The following is a 17,610-nucleotide window of genomic DNA, read 5'->3' as shown; positions in this document are numbered from 1 at the left end:
AATACTGCACTCACATTTAGATCTAAAACAGCAGTGTTTTTACTTCTTGTAAAGTAGTATCCATTTAATACTACTGCAGTATGTGAGTACAGTACATCATATAAAAACCTCCCTCTACACCTCATCCAACCACACTCTGTTGTGGTGTTTCCAGGGTTTCACTCCACAAAAACTTGTTTCCTTGTCTAAGAGCACAACGCCTCTCCTGGTTGACTTTAATTATCTTGGAGATTTTTGAAGGGCAAGGCATTTGTGACATTATAAAAAAATGTTTGACCCAGCTCAGACATCGAAGGAGAAATATGTCAAACCAAAATCCTGTTTGACTGTGTACCGTAAACAACTGTGACTATAAAGGGAAACAGATGCAAACTTTTGCCCACATTTGTGTCTTGTTCAGCCAGCTTTACATTAAAGATTAAACATAATTCCATCACTGAGCTCCTTCCCATTTGCTGTGGGATTAAATCAGTTTAACGCAGCGCAGAGACCATTAAATCCATAGCTTCTCCATGGAAGGGCTGCAAACAACAATAGACTGATACAATGGCGGAGTGTACGTCAGCTGCACTGAACTCAGGAGGACTGTGGAAGAGCTTAGAGTGACTACACAGCATGGTGTCCTGAAATCTCCTGAAGCCTCACTGCCAAGCCAGTTGGAACCAGAGTCACATGCTGAAGACGGAGTAGAGTTTTGATCTTTTTCTTTAAAAAAGAAAAAGAAAAAAAAGCTGCAGAAAATAACTTGAAACTGAACATACTAAATGTTCAGTAAAAAAAAAAAAAGAAACAGCCTCCAAAACAGATCTATTATAACTTGGGGACACAACTAAAGGGGCATTGATGCTGTGTAAACCTCCTCTTTACACAGAACTACATAGAAAAAATGCTCAAATATAGCTGTTCTAGCTTCCTCTGTGGTCCTGTGCTGCAGACGCCCACATGTGTGGACATGAAGCTGCTGTAGACATGAACATGTTCCATTCAGCAGTAAACAGGCACAAATCCACACAACATACCTTCACAATAAGAGCTGAAGCCTCCACGAACATCCACCAGTCCTCTACAGCCTGTGAGCAAACTGGCCATAAAGGTAAAAGAAATGTGGGGGGGCTTTCATGTTCTAGTTCAGTGTGTGTGTGTGTGTGTGTGTGTGTGTGTGTGTGTGTGTGTGTGTGTGTGCACCAGCCCCTCCTGCTGTGTTAGCCTGTAGCGGGGAGCCACCTGCCGGGATGAAGGGAGACCTCCGAGCTGGTAACAGATTACTCAGTAACGCGTTACATCAGGGTGATCACCGAGTTATCGATCTCCCGCTCAAACATTACTATTACTTTGCTGCTTTGAAATATTTTTTTCGTTTGATCGATGACATTGATGTTGAATTTGAACTCGGTCCAAATCCACGGGTTTACCTGCAGGTTGAAAGAGGACGGAACAGAAAAATGAACCAAGTCCTGTGCGTCTTGACGCGACACGTATGAGTCTAATCATCAATATGGAGAATAATCTTTTTCCCCCTGCAAATTTTATGAAAATAAAATTTGCAGGGGGAAAAAAATCAACATTATTTCTTTATCGATAAGTTTCTATAGGTTAAATCTCTATACGTCTTTTTTGCTTGCATCCGTGTGTGTGTGTGTGTGTGTGTGTGTGTGTTTCCAGTGTCTGCTGGCTCATTTCGTGATCCGTTTGAATACCTGACCAAACTAATTGGAGTTACGCTATGGGTCAATGACCAAATCCTCAAACATTGTTAAAAAACACTTAACGATCCAACCTCCCATTTTACTGTAATTAGTATTTGTGTGTCAGTTACGGTCCCGTTTAGATAAGCTTCATAAAAAAAACTATATAAACTTCTGCGGACGTTTCTTGAACAAAGAGAAAGTTCAGTGTTTCTGGATTTAATTGAAATCAAACGAGGAAGTGTCGCCACATTTTTCGGGTCAAACACAGATCGAGGCTGTGTTGTGTGTAAGAGCTGTGTTGAGTAGGAATTTAGAAAAGTGAGAAACACAACGAAATTTAAAAAGAAAGAAGTCGCAGTAAGTTTTTTTTTTTTTAATTAAAAGTCAACCAGGGGCAGACCAAACAAAAACCCCGACTCATTGGTTTCGGCGAAATAAAAGGTTTAGGAATTAAGTTTTTATTTCAGCTGTGATGTGGAGAGAAGAAATTTCCCCCTGAACTTAAAAACTTTGTGCTCAATACATCGAAAAAAGACAAAAAAAAAAAAAAAAAGTCAAATGTGGATCTTAACTGGAAGCTTTTAACAGAAACATGGATAAAACAGGCGCCAAAGGCCTGAGGAGCTTTTATTAATGGAGATATTAGAAATAAAAAACACTTTAAATAGATAGATAGATAGATAGATAGATAGATAGATAGATAGATAGATAGATAGATAGATAGATAGATAGATAGATAGATAGATAGATAGATAGATAGGACTTCCTGGAAAACCTTGAGGAGCGAACCATCCTTGGATCACCTGGAAACGCTGCAAACCACCCGCTTCAAAAGGAGCTAAATGTTTGAGAGCTTCCGTCTTTTCCTTCAGTGATTCCTCCTGATTGGCTCTAACCGGCGCATTTGCTTAAAACATGCACAAGCCACAAACAGAAAGACGACGGGGACAGGAGAGAAAGCGCCACTGATGCCAACTAAAAGCCTTTCGAGAGCAGCACAGCGATGATGAAATTCCTGCGCGACTGGCTTAATATTACACCCCATCACCCGGGGGAGACTTTTATTATTTACATTTTGTTCTCGCTTGAAGGTCAGACGGTTTTCATGGGCGCTTTCGTTCAGCCAATCCTCAGCTGCACAGCGAGCCCTCAGCAGCAGCAGGAAGCTGAGGCCCCCCCATTAACACCCCCAGTGTCAGCGCTAATGAGGGACACAGTGGCTGCTCTGTGCTCCCGAAACACACACACACACACACACACACACACACACACCATCCCATCACCTTTGAGCTGGTTTTTTGGTGTGTGTGTGTGTGTTGGTGTCACAGCTATGGTGCGTAAATTCCTGCTTGTGTGTTTTTACTTCCTTGCAACAAGTGTTTTAACACAGGTCTGCGCCGCAGAAGGCCCAGACACCAGCCTCCCGCTGTTTATCTGCACACACGGTTCACATTTAAAATACATATGCAAATTATAAGCTTTTTTTTTTTTTGCCACTTTATTTGTCTGATATTTTATTTTGCGGATTTATTTTTGAGGTTTTAGTTGTGAAATCTATTCGCGTCTGGTCCAATAACACACAGATACTCTGAAGGCTTTGTCCAGATTTATGCTTTTCACAAGAACAGCCTCTCAAAAGCTCATCGGAGATTTAAAGAACACAAACATGCAATACATTATATTTCCACAGGCCACGTTAGGCGTCCAGTCGTTAAAATGCTGTTTATGGAAAACGCCAAATAGTTCTCGAAATTATTTTTCAAACATTTTTGCCATTGATAAAAGCAAATGAAAGTTTTAGTGTGGCACATTTTAAAAGCCTCCTGTCTGCTGCATAAGTCCACATTTACACAGATACTTTAAAAAATAAAAAGAAGAAGAAGAAGAAGAAGCAGCAGCAGCAGCATTATATTATCCTGTACAGGCCTGGTTATAGTGCTGTGTGAGTCGGTGGGAGTGATGACGCCCATGATAAACACAGAGGGGTGGGGCTCCTGGCGCTGCAGGAAGACTTGAATGAGTCCATGAAATTTCTGCAGCGCTCAGACAGAGGAGCCCGGATGCACCAGCAGCAACATGCGGGACTGAACCGTTTCTTTTTGCATTATAAAAACACACACACACACACACACACACACACACACACACACACACACACACACACACACACACACAGCTGCAACAAGAAGTCACAAGGACAGATCCAACAGCGTCATGATGCAGACTTCATTTCAGAGACTGATGATGTTGAGTTTCGGCTCATGCCGCGTGTGTCAGAGAGGTGTTGACTCGTCTCATTTTAAAGCTGCGGAGTTTTTAATAATGCACCAATTTTATTTTATGTTTTAAATTTTAAAAAAAATGGACCAGTGCCACATGGTTAATCAAACATGCGTAAACACGAAGGCTAATTGTGCAAATGTAAAGCCATACTTAACCTTGGCTGGCGCAGTAGGCTTTTGCTCATTTTAGGCCTATATTGACCCCTGGGGTTTATTAACAGCTGATTTTTTTTTTTCTTTCTATTTCCACAGTATGTATTCAAATTAAAAAAGAAACCTGATTGTGCTGTTGGACTGTAAACATTTATCCTGTGTTTGGCCCCGGGTGGCTCCTTCTGAGGGAAACACGTTTTGGGCGGGGAGGGGAAGGTGCGGCCTCCTCTCTGATTGGCTGAGCAATTAAAGCCTCTAACAGGCACCTGCGAGCAAACCATTCAAAAACATTAGGCTGATGCTAATTGAAAACACCTGCTGGATTTAGCCCACCAAAATATTAAACGACCATTAGCCTATAGGCTATTTACACACATTATTATTATTTATTGATAACACCATTACCTACACATCTCTCCTCCCCCCACCCCCTCTTTCTCCTCCTAAACCCAACCGGTCGAGGCAGACGGCCGCCCACCCTGAGCCCGGTTCTGTTGGAGGTTTCTTCCTGTTAAAAGGGAGTTTTTCCTCCCCCCTGACACCAAGTGCTGCTTTTGTGGGAACTGTTGGGTTTTTCTCTCTAACAAAGTAAAGTCTTGATCTTACCCTGTAAAGTAAATAAAACTGAACTGAAATTATTCAAACATCCTGTGGGCTATGTAGGAAAACCATATTTGGTTTGAGAGTTTGGTTTTTGGTTTGACTTATTTATTTATTTATTTTTTTGTTGTTGTTGTTTGTATTTTTTTTTTTGTCCACTCCCACAGACTCCCGTGACCCACTCTCACCTGCGTCTCCGAGAGGTTCAGCTGCCGCGCGAGCTCGGTGCGCTCGCGGCCCACCACGTACTGGCACCGCTGGAACTCGAGCTCGAGCCGGTAGAGCTGCTCGGCCGTGAACGAGGTCCGTGTGCGCTTGGGCCGGTCCAGGTCCAGGCCTTTGGGCAGGACGATCTCCCGGATCGTGCCTTTGGCGTCTGTCCGGGATCAAAACACAACGAATAGAGAAGCGTCAGTTTACAGCAGAGCTCACCTTATTATAGATCAGGGGCCAGTTTTTTCCTAACATCACATGGCGGGCCAGAACATAATCAAAGGCTAATTAAAAAAAAACTGATGGATGAAAATGTGAATCAAATTTACTTTATTGTGTGGCCACATTCACATATATACATATATTTGACAGATTCATTCATTCATTCACATCACGTCATATGTCCGCTATTTCAGAGGTCTATCAAGGCGACAGAACCTTGTGAACTTCCTGTCGGAATTTTTCATAATAAAAGCTAAAAGCTTGTTTGAACAAAAGAAAGAAAAAACGAACATTGTTGCGCTTTTATTTTGGAGACAAAATCGCTACAGAGGAAGTGATTCTGTGGGTCACTGTTTCTGCTTTGATGGAGATGTGACACTGTCGTGACTGTCATTCACTCTCAACCTGGATAAAAGTAGAATAAGAATCTCAGGTGGGAGGAGAGTCTCTGTTTAGATATATGCCACAGCTTAATGTGAGACTGTCAGTTCCATATTTCAAAGATTAAAAAAAAAATCAGATCATCAGAATAATCTGGCGGGCCAGATATTATTGCTTGGGCCCAGGGGCCGCCAGTTGCCGACCACTGTTATAGGTGATCAGACCATTATTATTCATGCAGCCTGAAGTAAAAAAAAAAAACAATAAAGATGAATCTAATGGAAGCTCTTTTTCGGTAGGTCTAATTTTACCTTACAGACACACACCCCTCCATGTGGCTGCAGTGACTCCGGCCTTACATGGTGCCAAACTGATGTAATATTCATGAGCAGGGTTATAGGATAATGGCCTCAGGACAGAAAAGGGAGATGGATGCCCGCCTGTGCGTCTTTGAGGTAAACAAACTGCATAAGTTTGTTATTTTTAACACAAGGGATTGTTTGTAACACGCATGCGCTCTGGGAGACAGGCCCTTAGTTATTTACTTCAACACATTTACACAACTGTACGCAAATGTGTTGAAAACAGCGAACACATCAGGAGCAAACACTTGTTATACTAATGTGGTGGCATTAGTGGGGGTGTAAATCTTTACACATTTAATCCATTCGGTGATTTCAGACGAAATGAAAATAAACACGGAATCACTCCTGTTAATGTTAAATGTTTGCATCGTGGCCAAGACTCGGACCCACGCGTGAACCGGCTGCGTGGAGCCGCAGGGCAGGTTGGACAGGAAACGTCTTGTTTTCCTGATGCATGAAAATAAAGCTCGGATTAAAGTGAATAAAACAAAACGCTGCAGGCAGGAGCCTTCATCTGAGCCTCTCTCCGGCTCGGTGAGGAGAAGCAAACCGGTCGTGGGTTCTTGCTGGTTGGTGTCCTCTCCCTGAGTCTCTGCCCTGACCGGGACTGTGGCTGTGAAGTGTTTTCCTGTGAGTGCTGTTGGCATCGCTCTGTTTCTTTCTGTATCACATTTAATTCACTCCAAACTAAAGGGCTGTGCGCCATTATCTATTCACAGCTACAACATGTGTGTGTGTGTGTGTGTGTGTGTGTGTCATAAACTGTGTAGGCTACTTGTTGGCTCCTTGGTTAATTTTAGTTTTAGTTGTTGTTTTTTTTCTTCTTCTTCTTCTTCTTCTTTTTCTGGTTATACGTGTATTTGTGTCCTGTTTATTCTTGTTGTGAATTTTTATTTTTTATTTTATTTTTATTTCCGGTGTTTGTTTCCCTCCAGTGGCAGGATATCTGCTGTTCATATGGGCTCATCTCTCAAATATTAGCTGCTTCCGCTGGTGTTGTTTTCAGAATTAGTCTGTAAAATCAGAACTAATTTAAATAACAGAAATAATAGAAGAATTAAAAAAAACTTGTGAATACAAAAACATAAATTAAAAGGTTGTTTGTAGCATATTAAAATATTAGTGACAAAACTTGGGCTTCAGGGTCAGTTATTACATCCCGCCCCGCATCCGGAAGCCCTGTGGATTTTTTCTATATTCTACTAAAATAAATAAATTCATAAGAATAAAAATCCTGGTGTGTTACTTTCTCTCAAATTTCGCTGCAGTCGAGAAATTCCGAGTTTTAAAAGATTTGTTTCGCACAATAAAATCCTGGTGACCGATGACAACACGAAAGCTGAGAATATTTGTTGGTATTTATCAGGTATGAGGCCAGACAAGAGCTCCTCTTTGTCCGGGCTTTTGAAGTCATAAAAAATAGAATCCAATAAAATATGGAAAGCCCTGAATTAAATATGAAACAATAGTGATTGAACCAATCCTCCACAGAGTTTGTATCAGAAAGCTACCGGCTAACTGCAAGAACACAGTGGGGGAAAATTATTCTTTTTTTTTCTCTCTCTTTTAATACACGGTAAAAGTGTGTTTCTAACCTCCACTTCAGGTGTTTTGAAGGCGCGGTGGTAAGGTAAATAAAACATGCCGGTTAATAAGCTGCGTAAAAGACTAAATTAAATTGCGGGGGAATTAATAGAGGTAATGATTCATCAGTTCTGTTCCCTGCGCGCCCTGGTCTGCATTAAACACTCATTTCAATCACAGCGTCTGGTTAGCCTGCATGCCTGAGCCACGCAATGAAACATGCCTGACAGATCTCCATCTTTACGCACGCGTAATGACTTTGCGTAATGTGTCGCCGGGCGAGTGAGATTCCGCAGCAGAGAGGCTGCAAACCCTCTGAATACGTGGGCATACAGTAGCAAACATTTGCATATCTTGTTGTGAGCTCTAGAGCAAAAAAAAAAAAACAAAAAAAAAACAAACAGCAGCTCAAACTGTGATGGGAACATTTGCAAAGAGACGAGGGACCCAGCGGCGGTGCACGCAGACCTGCTGACCTCTCGGTGACCCCGGCCTCTATGCGGAAAAAAAAAACTCCAGCATCCAGACTCAGCCTCACAAACAAATCCTGACACTGCAGGCCTTCAGTCCGCTCAGTGCGAACTGTGGAAGGATCTGAGCCAAGACCGGCTCACATCTCTGTCCTTCTGCAGGCCGTCCCCTCCTCAGATGGACACCGTTAACCACCGACATCAGAGGACCAAGAGGAGATAAGGACACACAGTGGACAAACCACATAATAATGCGACTGATGACAGTAGCTCAATCATATAGTCTATATATATATATACATATACACACAATGACTAATAACTTTATTGCTATTCCTGCAGCTGCTGGTTTTAGATTTTTTTTTTTTTTTTAAGGCATGGACGCCTATAATTTCCTCTCTGTCGCTGTCTCCCTCATGTGTCAGCTCCTCTCACTATTTAAAATGAGTGGCTATGTTAACGCCACTGAACATGCTGCTCCGCACCACGACTAAACGTTCAATAAAAGCTAAAACTAACCAGCCAGCTTCCATAACATCCACAGCGGTATTCGCCTATAACTGGAGAACTGATCGGCCGACGTATTGATCCTGTCCACAGTTACACACCTCTGCAAAAAAAAAAAAAAAAAAAAACCTTGCACGAAAATTACAAGTTGCAATTTAATTTCCTCTTTTTTTCTTTATGGAGTTCTGAACGGAAGTGAACAAGGCGAGATATTCTGCTCTTGGAAAGCACTGGGCAAAATTCACTGTTATACAACATATCACTTCACAGTGACTCACAGAACAAAATATTCCTTATGTGGGATTTTGTAGATTTTTTTTTTTTTCCTCGCTGAAGCTGCAACACTTTTTAAGTTTACGCGCTGAAATGTTGATTCCAAATGTCCTAAATGCAAATAACATTAGATAACCTATAGGTCTGGACATATATGGACAGCTTTTTGGTTTTCCTGCAACACGTAAATAACACATTTACTCTGGGGTTTAATTCAACCTGAAAACATAAAGTGAACAAAATCGTTTTAGGCCATTTAGACGTAAAATATGACTCTGAAAGAGCATATAATCACTTTTTTTTTTAATTAAATGAAAAACAAATGACAACAGCTCATTATAATTTTATTCTAAGAGTGTTTGCTGACTGCATATATTTTACCTGAATTTCCTGTCATTTTTTTTTAAAGTCTCTTTCATCCAGAGACTGCTGGCCTCCAGCAGGAGGGCGTGGACGCTCAGGGTAACATTAAATTAAATATTACTCCGGGCTTCATTAGCATAACGTTAGCACACAAAGGCAATCAGCTACCGAGGTGTAAAGTAAGGTACACACAGCACTCTGGCAGGGACTGCTGATGGAGGGCTGGTGTGTTTTCTACCAGCTCTTTTGCTGATGAAGGCCACAGGGGTGAATTTCACCTGATCATCCTCAACAGACTCTTCCAGAGCATTTTCCTTTGTTTTCTTCACTTTCTCGGGCTCCGATGTTCAAACCCACAGCAACACAGACGTGTTACAGAGAAACACTCATTACATGTATGAGGGTAAAAAAAATATATTACCAGTAGACAAGGAAGCAATATTTAACAAAGGCTTCATTTAATTGTTCTGACTATTGATTGGATCAATCAGTGTCTTGTATTTTCCCATGAACAAAGGATTGTCCACAACTGACACAGGTTCTGCCAAACAATAGTCTATTTATTCTATTTTTTAAAAATAAATTCCAACATTATTTTTATTTTAAATTATTATTTACATGTGTGGTCTTGTGACACGGAAGTGAAAATAGCCTATTGTTACCACAGCAGAGGCTTTTTGTAGTCCACCCTGCACCAGAGCTGCTGTACTGTTGCCACTTTGTTTAGAAATTACAATCATATGTTTGGGAGCTTCAGTCTAAGTTTGGGACACTTTTATGTTGATATAGACTGATATTTTACAATAATAATATTTCAACTTTTTCATGCATGGGAGAAGCACCAAACAAATCCACATCCAGGCTTTTTACAGATAAGATTTGGTGCCATTTAAAACAGTTTCTGTTAAAACTGTGACTGTCAGCACTGTGTGTCAGAGGATAACAGTGTCTGTGATTGTGTCCTGGCTCATCTCTAATAACAGTGAGTTTTAATTATCCCTCAGTTTCCTGGCTTCCCAGTCTCAGATCTAGTTTTACGCACAGAATAAATCAGTGTTTGTTTTGTTGTCGTCCACTTACCCCTTACTAATATCCTCCGACAGTAGTCAGGGTCCACTCCCAAAAGTTTGTCGTGTCCATCTTCGCTGGAGGACGTCGGTGTGGACGCTGATGTCCCCGGGGTGTCGGTGGAGCTCTGAACCGGGGACCGGCTCCCTATCTCGGAGCGGCACTTTGTCTCCATCCGGTCCGGACACAGCGGGTTGGGTCCACAGCGGTGGTTCCCATCGCCCATAGTCGTGGCCTGATCAAACATCTACAAGTCAGTCTCAGTCTCTAAGATGATCTCTCCCTCCTTCTACCGCTGCTGCTCACACTTCTCTTTCTACTTTCTTCTCCTCTTCGCGAGTTTTCTCCTGAGAAGAGGAGAGCATGCCCTCCTCTCCCTCCAAAAAAAAAAAAAAAAAAGTAGATCCAGTTACAAAGGAACCACACGGTCCAGCACCGGGACCGGGGTATGCTTCAGGTGTCGCGGCATGACGCACGGTCCGAAGTCCAAACCAAGGCGGTGGGGAGTCGGCTGGGGGAGAAACCTCGGTCTCCTGCTCTAACTACAGCAGCCAGGAGGTGCGGGAGAAATGCATGGTGCAACCTACAAGGCACAAGGGGGCAACTAGATCTAAGGAGGAGCGGGGAGGTGCCACAAACACACTCACACACTGCTCACCCACATAGAAATAAAGTGAGAGGCGGTGCAGGGGAAAAAAATGAGAAAACACACACACACACACACACACACACACACACACAGCAGCGGTCACAGTTCACCGTGCACCGGCCAGGGAGGAAAGTTTCTTCAGGTTGGTCCAAAGCAGCAGCCTGTTACTTCAGCCCCGGTCACATCGCCTGCCTCTGCGGATCCATGACTGCATGTTGTTGGTGGAGAGATGGCCACATAAGGGGGTCGGTGGTCTTCTGTTACTGGAGAAGCTGTCTGTGTTGAAACCCTTCAGGAGGGGACTGTAAGGAAATGGGAAATGGTCACATTTGCTCCCAGATAAAGTCTGGAGCTCTCTTGTCAGTTTTTTTTTTTTTTTTCTTATATATAATTTGCTTTGCAGCTAAAACGTCACGTCGGCGCGGTGCGGCTGATGCGCCCTGCCCGCACTGACAGATGAGAGATGTTGGTGTGTGTGGATAACATTTGTGGCGACACGGTGCACTTTACAGAGGCAAGAGACCCGTGACGTCACTTCCTGCCCACGCAGGGTCGTCGCCGATTGGTCGGCCGGCAGGGCGACGTTTTGACAGGAGGACGAGCGGCGCTGCAAACCGAGATCGGGCGCGGAGGCATGAGACGATGGATGTGAGCGCCAAACGCAGCGCTGCCTGCCCGGGTTTCCCCACAGCCCCGTCACACCGGCCGGGCTCACAGCTCCGCCACTCACCCAGCCAGGTAAAACCTCACCCACGGGCAAAAATGCATCACAATTGAACCCCCTTTAAGGAATAAGCAATATGAATATCAATATGAAAGCATGAGATACAGATGGTCCATGCAGACTTTTATATATACACATATAGACCGATATATAGGCCTATATATAAAGACCGATATTCAGTCTAATGTGATGGAGCAAACAGGTCCATATCCAAATGTTAACATATGTTTCTATAGATTTACTCCTCATGAAAAAGCTAATGAACCACACAGTTTACTTTGACATTTACAAATCAAGAGCTGAAGGACAGCAGAGGCCTTTTGTTGTTGATAAGGGCGCCGGGATAAATTTGTGCCTTTGGGCTGTGAAAATAATTGAGATTTATTCACCAAACTAGGTTGCTCTGCCATAAGGAGGTGTGAAACCTTCAATTACTGGTTTTGATTTGAACAGTGAGTTTATTATGTCTCTGTATGCAGTTTCAGAAGCACACAACCTGACAAAAATTGCAGCGTACACAATGAATAAGCCTGCATATCAGTTTTTGGCATCTAAATGGTCAGATATCAGCATAAAACATCGCCTCAGTCTGAAAAAACATTATTGGTCTTCAAGACAAACCATAGTGGTGAAACCTGCACAAAGATACAGCAACACGTGCACAATCTAATGTAATCCAACACAATAACATCACAAGCCACAAAAGCCTGAAAACGATGAGAGGGTTCAATCCACAGTCCAGACAAAAGTTATCACAGATTTAACAGGTGCTCCTGTTACAACAGTTGCCTCAAGTCTTAAATGGAGATGGCGACTTCAGCAGCTAAAGAAGCTGTTAACGCACAAGCTGTTGTAAGCACCACATGACAAAAAGAGCATAAAGTGGGGTTACTATTTGTTTTCCATTGCAGATAAAACATCTCATTCACGGTCATTTACTGTATGTATGCAGAGGCGTCTTTATCAAACACCAGTCCATTTTGTTCGACCAGCTTGATGTTGATGGTGCAGCCTGTAGTTTGTTGTGATTGTGAGATAATTTCAGTTGCAGGAATGACTGAAACACTGGCTGGAATTTCCTCTTTACAGGTGAAACGTCTTTGAAAACACTGCAGGGGGAAAAAAAGGGGGCATTTTGAGCGGGATTATATAATTATAGTTTTGCTGTGTGTGTTTTTTCTTATTTTTCTTATCCGAGGCCGTAATTACTGCACACAGCCATGGGTCGTTACTCCTTTCAGCTGGCCTAATCTCACACAGGATGAATAGAAACTGTCAATCAGAGGCTGCACTCAGCAGCGAGACAAGAGGGGACTGATTGCTGCTGCTGTGCTGTGACACACACACACACACACACACACACACACACACAGACAGATACACACTTTTTTCTCCTTCCTCTTTCTCTCCAGTGTTTCCACCCTCTCTGCCTTCACTGATGCACAACTAAAACCATCCAAAAAGCAGATTTTTTACCACGTTTAGCTTCCCTGACGACTGCTCATATTTTGATTTCAGTCTTTAGGCATATTAGGGCACATTTTTGTGTCACTCTGTCAAACTGTGTATAGTATTAATACCAACAACTGTCTGGCAGCTGCTTTCGCTGGCCCAGTGTTGCTGTACAGGATGTTCGCTGCACCAGCTGACACCTCCATTTTTCTTGGTGGCTTGATGCAAAATGTAAAGAGGCTAAAAAAAAAGGTTGAAATAGTTCAAAAACAGACACACAGGTGAATAAGTACTGTTCTGAGGTATTTATAGCTTTTTATGTATTTCAGTTGTCTGCTATTTTACAATTACGCTCCACCACATTTCTGAGGGAAAAATATTCTTTTGATACATTTTTATACATTTATGGCATTTACAGCTTTTTTTTTTTTTTTGTTCAGAGGATCCCTGCTGAGTTTCTACTGATGCAGTTTCTAGTCGTCCTGGGGTCCATTAGTATTCACAAATACACCTGCACATAAAGCTCTAGTCTGTTCATTAACAGGTACTGAAGAAAAAAATAGACAAAAATTATAAAATAACAAAAACATTTTTTTTAAATCACAAATTGAGTTTGAAATAAGACTGAAACTACTGCAAAACCAAAAAAAGCATCATATTACATATTTCACTTGTATTGAAAATGACACGTTCCTGTAGATTAATAAGTGTATTTGAATAGTTATCTAAGTTTAACAGTATTTTAAGTAGTTCAAATTTGCTTCATCTCAACCTGCTGCAACATTAAAATGCTGTTTACAGGATAATGCATCAATATTGTTGTATTTCTATATAAATAATAATAATACTTTATTTTGCTAAGATTTGTTTTAACATTTTAAAAGCAGGACTTTTGCAGGTAACACGTCTGAATACTTGCTCCACCGTGCACAGCGGATAACCCGCAGGCCTGTCCACACTTGTGACTGGAGAAGTGGACTTGTATAAAACAGACCACTGTATACTAGTCAGTCACTGTTAGCTACTGTTTATGTGACAGAAATCTTCTCTGACCACATCTGTGAAACCTGCAATTACATTTTCAATTTCTTTTCTCCTGATTTTTTGTGTAATTTTTCATGTCATTTAAAAAAAAAAAAAAAAAGTTTCAAATGCAATGATGCCTGTCTCCTAAGAGTTATGATATATACACATAATTATTAGAATAGTTTCATAAAACTTTTTGCATTTTAGACAAGTTATGGCAGACTTTCCTGTTTGTAAAATAATTTCATTAGTGTTCAAGAAAGTTTTCCTATCCCCTGATGATGTGAATGCAGTTCCAGCCTGAAACCAACACAAGCAGAGAGAAAACTGGATCCTTGATTCGCTTTAACGATCAAATCTAAAGATGTTAGACTTCAAAACCCATTTTATTCTAATCTTGTCTTCATATTTGCTCTTCTCAAAACCCCAATTACATGAAATCACTGCAGAGAAAGGAGCATATATCTGTTGCTTCATGACACTGATGCCTGTAGCCAGACGTAAAAAAAAAAAAAAACACATCTACTCTCGGTCTGAATAAGCCTCCAGGCCAAAAAGAGGAAAAAAAAAAAAAAAAAAAGCTTTGTTTGCACCACACAGTGACTGCCTGCTCTCCGTCTCCCGTGTGCGCCCGGATTGCGGCCCCGTGGAGTTAAATCTGATCAATCAGATCAATCAGCAGAGATTACTGTACTCCCGGGGGTCAGGGAGAGGGCACAGGGCCACGCAGAGTTCACACATCCTGCACAAGCTCCAGACAAATCTGTGCAGGAATGGCAAACAGTCGACGAGACTGTGATTTCGTGCCCAGATTTTTTTTTTTCTTTTTTTATAACCTCGACTTAAATCCAGAGACAGACGCAGGTTTGCGTCTTTTATCAGAGTTTCACCACAAACACAAGACTGAATATGTCCCTGGAAGCTGTATTATGTGTCTATTTTTAATAGCGGAGCGTTACACAAAGCTTTCACGATTATTTCAATTAAGTTAGCCGCTTTTTTTTTTTTAATCCAGTAAAAAAGCCGTAAAGCTGCTGCTGCTGGTGGTGGTGGTGGTGGTGGAGGTGGAGGTGGAGGAGGTGGTTTTCTTGGAGAGAAAGATCAGGCAGCATGCAGGTGCAGCTTTTGCTGAAATAAAACCTTGGAAGGAGGAGGAGAAGAAACGTGCAGGAGGGTGAACATCCAGCTTTACGCACCGTTTGGAGTGAAAACACAGTTTATTGTCCACAGCAACAAACAGAGGCTGGAGCCAGACTGGCTCAAGCAACTTCAGGACGCCACTTCTATAGGCAGAATATGATAATAATAAATAAATAAAATAAATAATGAAGAAACAAATCCGTTACTTAACCTTTATTTCCTTTGAACTGCCGTGATGTGGCGCAGTGCAGGTGAATCCCATCTGATCTGAGACAGGACACAGGAGACGTGGCAGGAAAGTGCAGGGGATCATTTCGTTCAAAAAGCGGACTCAGAACTGTCCGTGTCAGTTCATCTGAACGAAACTCAGACCTTTTTACAAACGTATGAATTATTATTGACAGAAAATTAAGGCTCGGTGCCCAGATTCTTGAGTGCTGCGAATAACTTAGGCCCGTTTGTTGTTGTTGTTGTTGTTTTTTTTTTTTTGTTTTTTTGTTGTTATTTTGTTTGTTTGTTTGTTTCACATCTGAGTCGCCTATAATAACAAGCCTGTTTGGATCTATATCTACTGTCAGCGACAGTGGGGGGGGGGGGGGGGGGGGGGGGGGGGGGGGGGGGGATGAAAACATAATATCAATGAACAAATGCTGATAAAAATCCTTTTGTTTTACACCTTCATCATATACACGTCGCCTATAATAATGGAATTTAACAAAATAAAGTATTGTAAAGATTTAAGGCGAAGAAGTTACACAATATTTTTCTGGAGTTAGTTTTTTTCTTCGAGCATTGATCGATTTAACTAATTGTAACTCATTTCCCTTTAACCACCTGCAGCTCCGAGCTTAGCAATATACATAACTAATATATTGCCAATACATTACCAATATAAAACAAATAGGCTACATACCAACATGTGAATAATTTAGATGCTCCCGCAGTAACGAGCTCATTGTTAATGTATGTTGTACTTTGGTTCACCCCACCAACACTTTTACTACTATATCACCGCTACTGATCATAGTAATAATCATAGAAACTGTCTGATTCAAGTTCATATATCAGCCCCTTTCAAAATAAAATGTGAAAAGCTGTATACAGATATTTGTACTATTATTAAAATAGGATTGAACTTTACTTTAGCAGGAGATTTAAAATACTTCGCCTCTTACAAAACTGATCCTCTGCAGTTTTGCGTTATTACGAGGCGCACATCTGGCTCCGGTCCACATCTGGTCCCTCCTGACGGGCTGCGGCGGGGCTCCGGAGTCCGGGTTTAGTTCAGGACACAAGCCGGATCTTCCTGTTCTCAACAGCTCCTTCAAACTTTCCTTCCTCCTCCTGAACCAAACGCGTTGACGTGTTTACACCTCCCGGCCTTTTCCTTTACTCTCCCAGTTAAACATAACCAATAATGATTTCTGAACATGTTCACAGAGCCTTTATTTGCAGGTTGAAAGGCTGAGATTATTTAAGATCGGTTATATGATGATTGGAAATAAGCCAGAGAGAAATAAAGAGTCCACGCTTCTCTCCTCAGTCGTTTTCGCCTCATTATCTTTTGCAGTAAACTTTGTGAGTTTTAAATGAAGTTTTAAACCAAGTTGTTGAGAGAAGTTTGTCTTCATCACGATGAAAGGGCCGTTTTCTTTAAATATCCACGTCCACGCAGACTCAGGCCAGCCTGCCCTCTCCCACAGCAGGACTGTCCGCCACCTTCTCCTGCCTTTTGTTTATTAGACGGATTTTTGTAAAGGTGAAACACTTCAAAATGGAAATGAAAGTTAAAGTACAAGTTGTCGTTTTGATCGGTTTTCTCCTGTGAGGCTGTTTCAGAGTTCCTCTAAAAACCTGAGAGGCTGTAATAAGTTGACACCTTCTAATAAATGCCTCTTTAAAAAGAAAGTCAATCCTGAGCCGAACCTATTGTGAATTTTTAAGGCGTCAAATATTTCTTCATTTTGAGTCAGATTAATGCAGGTACCACGTTAAAAAAAAAAATTAAGTTTCCCCATTGGAAATTTAAGGGTTAATTTATAAGTAAGTTATTTTTAAGGAAATAAAAAAATTCAAGGATATGACGTTTCCAATGCAAATGAATCTCTTATAATTATAAAGCAGCAAAGGAATTCACATCACTGCAAAGAGCAGAAGTTGGAAAAAAAGAGATTCTGGTTTCTGATGATTTAGTCACTGATGGGATTTCTGACCTTTAAACGCTAAAAAGAATCACAATTAAAAAGTTGATTTATGTCCACAGGAATTCTACTGATCATAGTTCTGTAAAATAAGGACAAAGATGTCTTTGAGTCTTAACCCTGCTGGTTGAATATTAAAAACAGGTGTATTCTGACACCTGAACCCGTCTGCACACTCACACCAGCTCTGTGCAACACACTCACTTCAAATGACCAGTTTTTGCTCTTTAAACAGAACCAGCTGCACGT

At 41.5% G+C, this 17,610-nt stretch overlaps 1 protein-coding gene across 1 annotated transcript in view; it reads right to left on the bottom strand.

Annotated features, from left to right (window-relative positions):
- The window catches only part of vax2 (ventral anterior homeobox 2), a 27,230-nt gene extending 16,064 nt beyond the window's left edge, over positions 1–11,166 (bottom strand). Inside the window, exons 1-2 of the mRNA XM_071459792.1 lie at positions 10,182–11,166; positions 4,912–5,099 (exon numbers count right to left, since the gene is read on the bottom strand). Coding sequence (XP_071315893.1) covers positions 4,912–5,099; positions 10,182–10,416 — 423 coding nt within the window. The 5' untranslated portion in view covers positions 10,417–11,166. The remainder of the gene's footprint in view (positions 1–4,911; positions 5,100–10,181) is intronic.
- Positions 11,167–17,610: the final 6,444 nt, after the last annotated feature.

Source organism: Trachinotus anak, unplaced genomic scaffold (genome assembly GCF_046630095.1).
Source record: "Trachinotus anak isolate AG129_WGS33_773 ecotype Australia unplaced genomic scaffold, CSIRO_AGI_Tana_v1 ptg000023l, whole genome shotgun sequence".
NCBI lineage: Eukaryota > Metazoa > Chordata > Actinopteri > Carangiformes > Carangidae > Trachinotus > Trachinotus anak.
The sequence above is the reverse complement of the archived record's forward strand: the minus strand, read 5'-3'. Positions and strand labels throughout refer to the sequence as shown.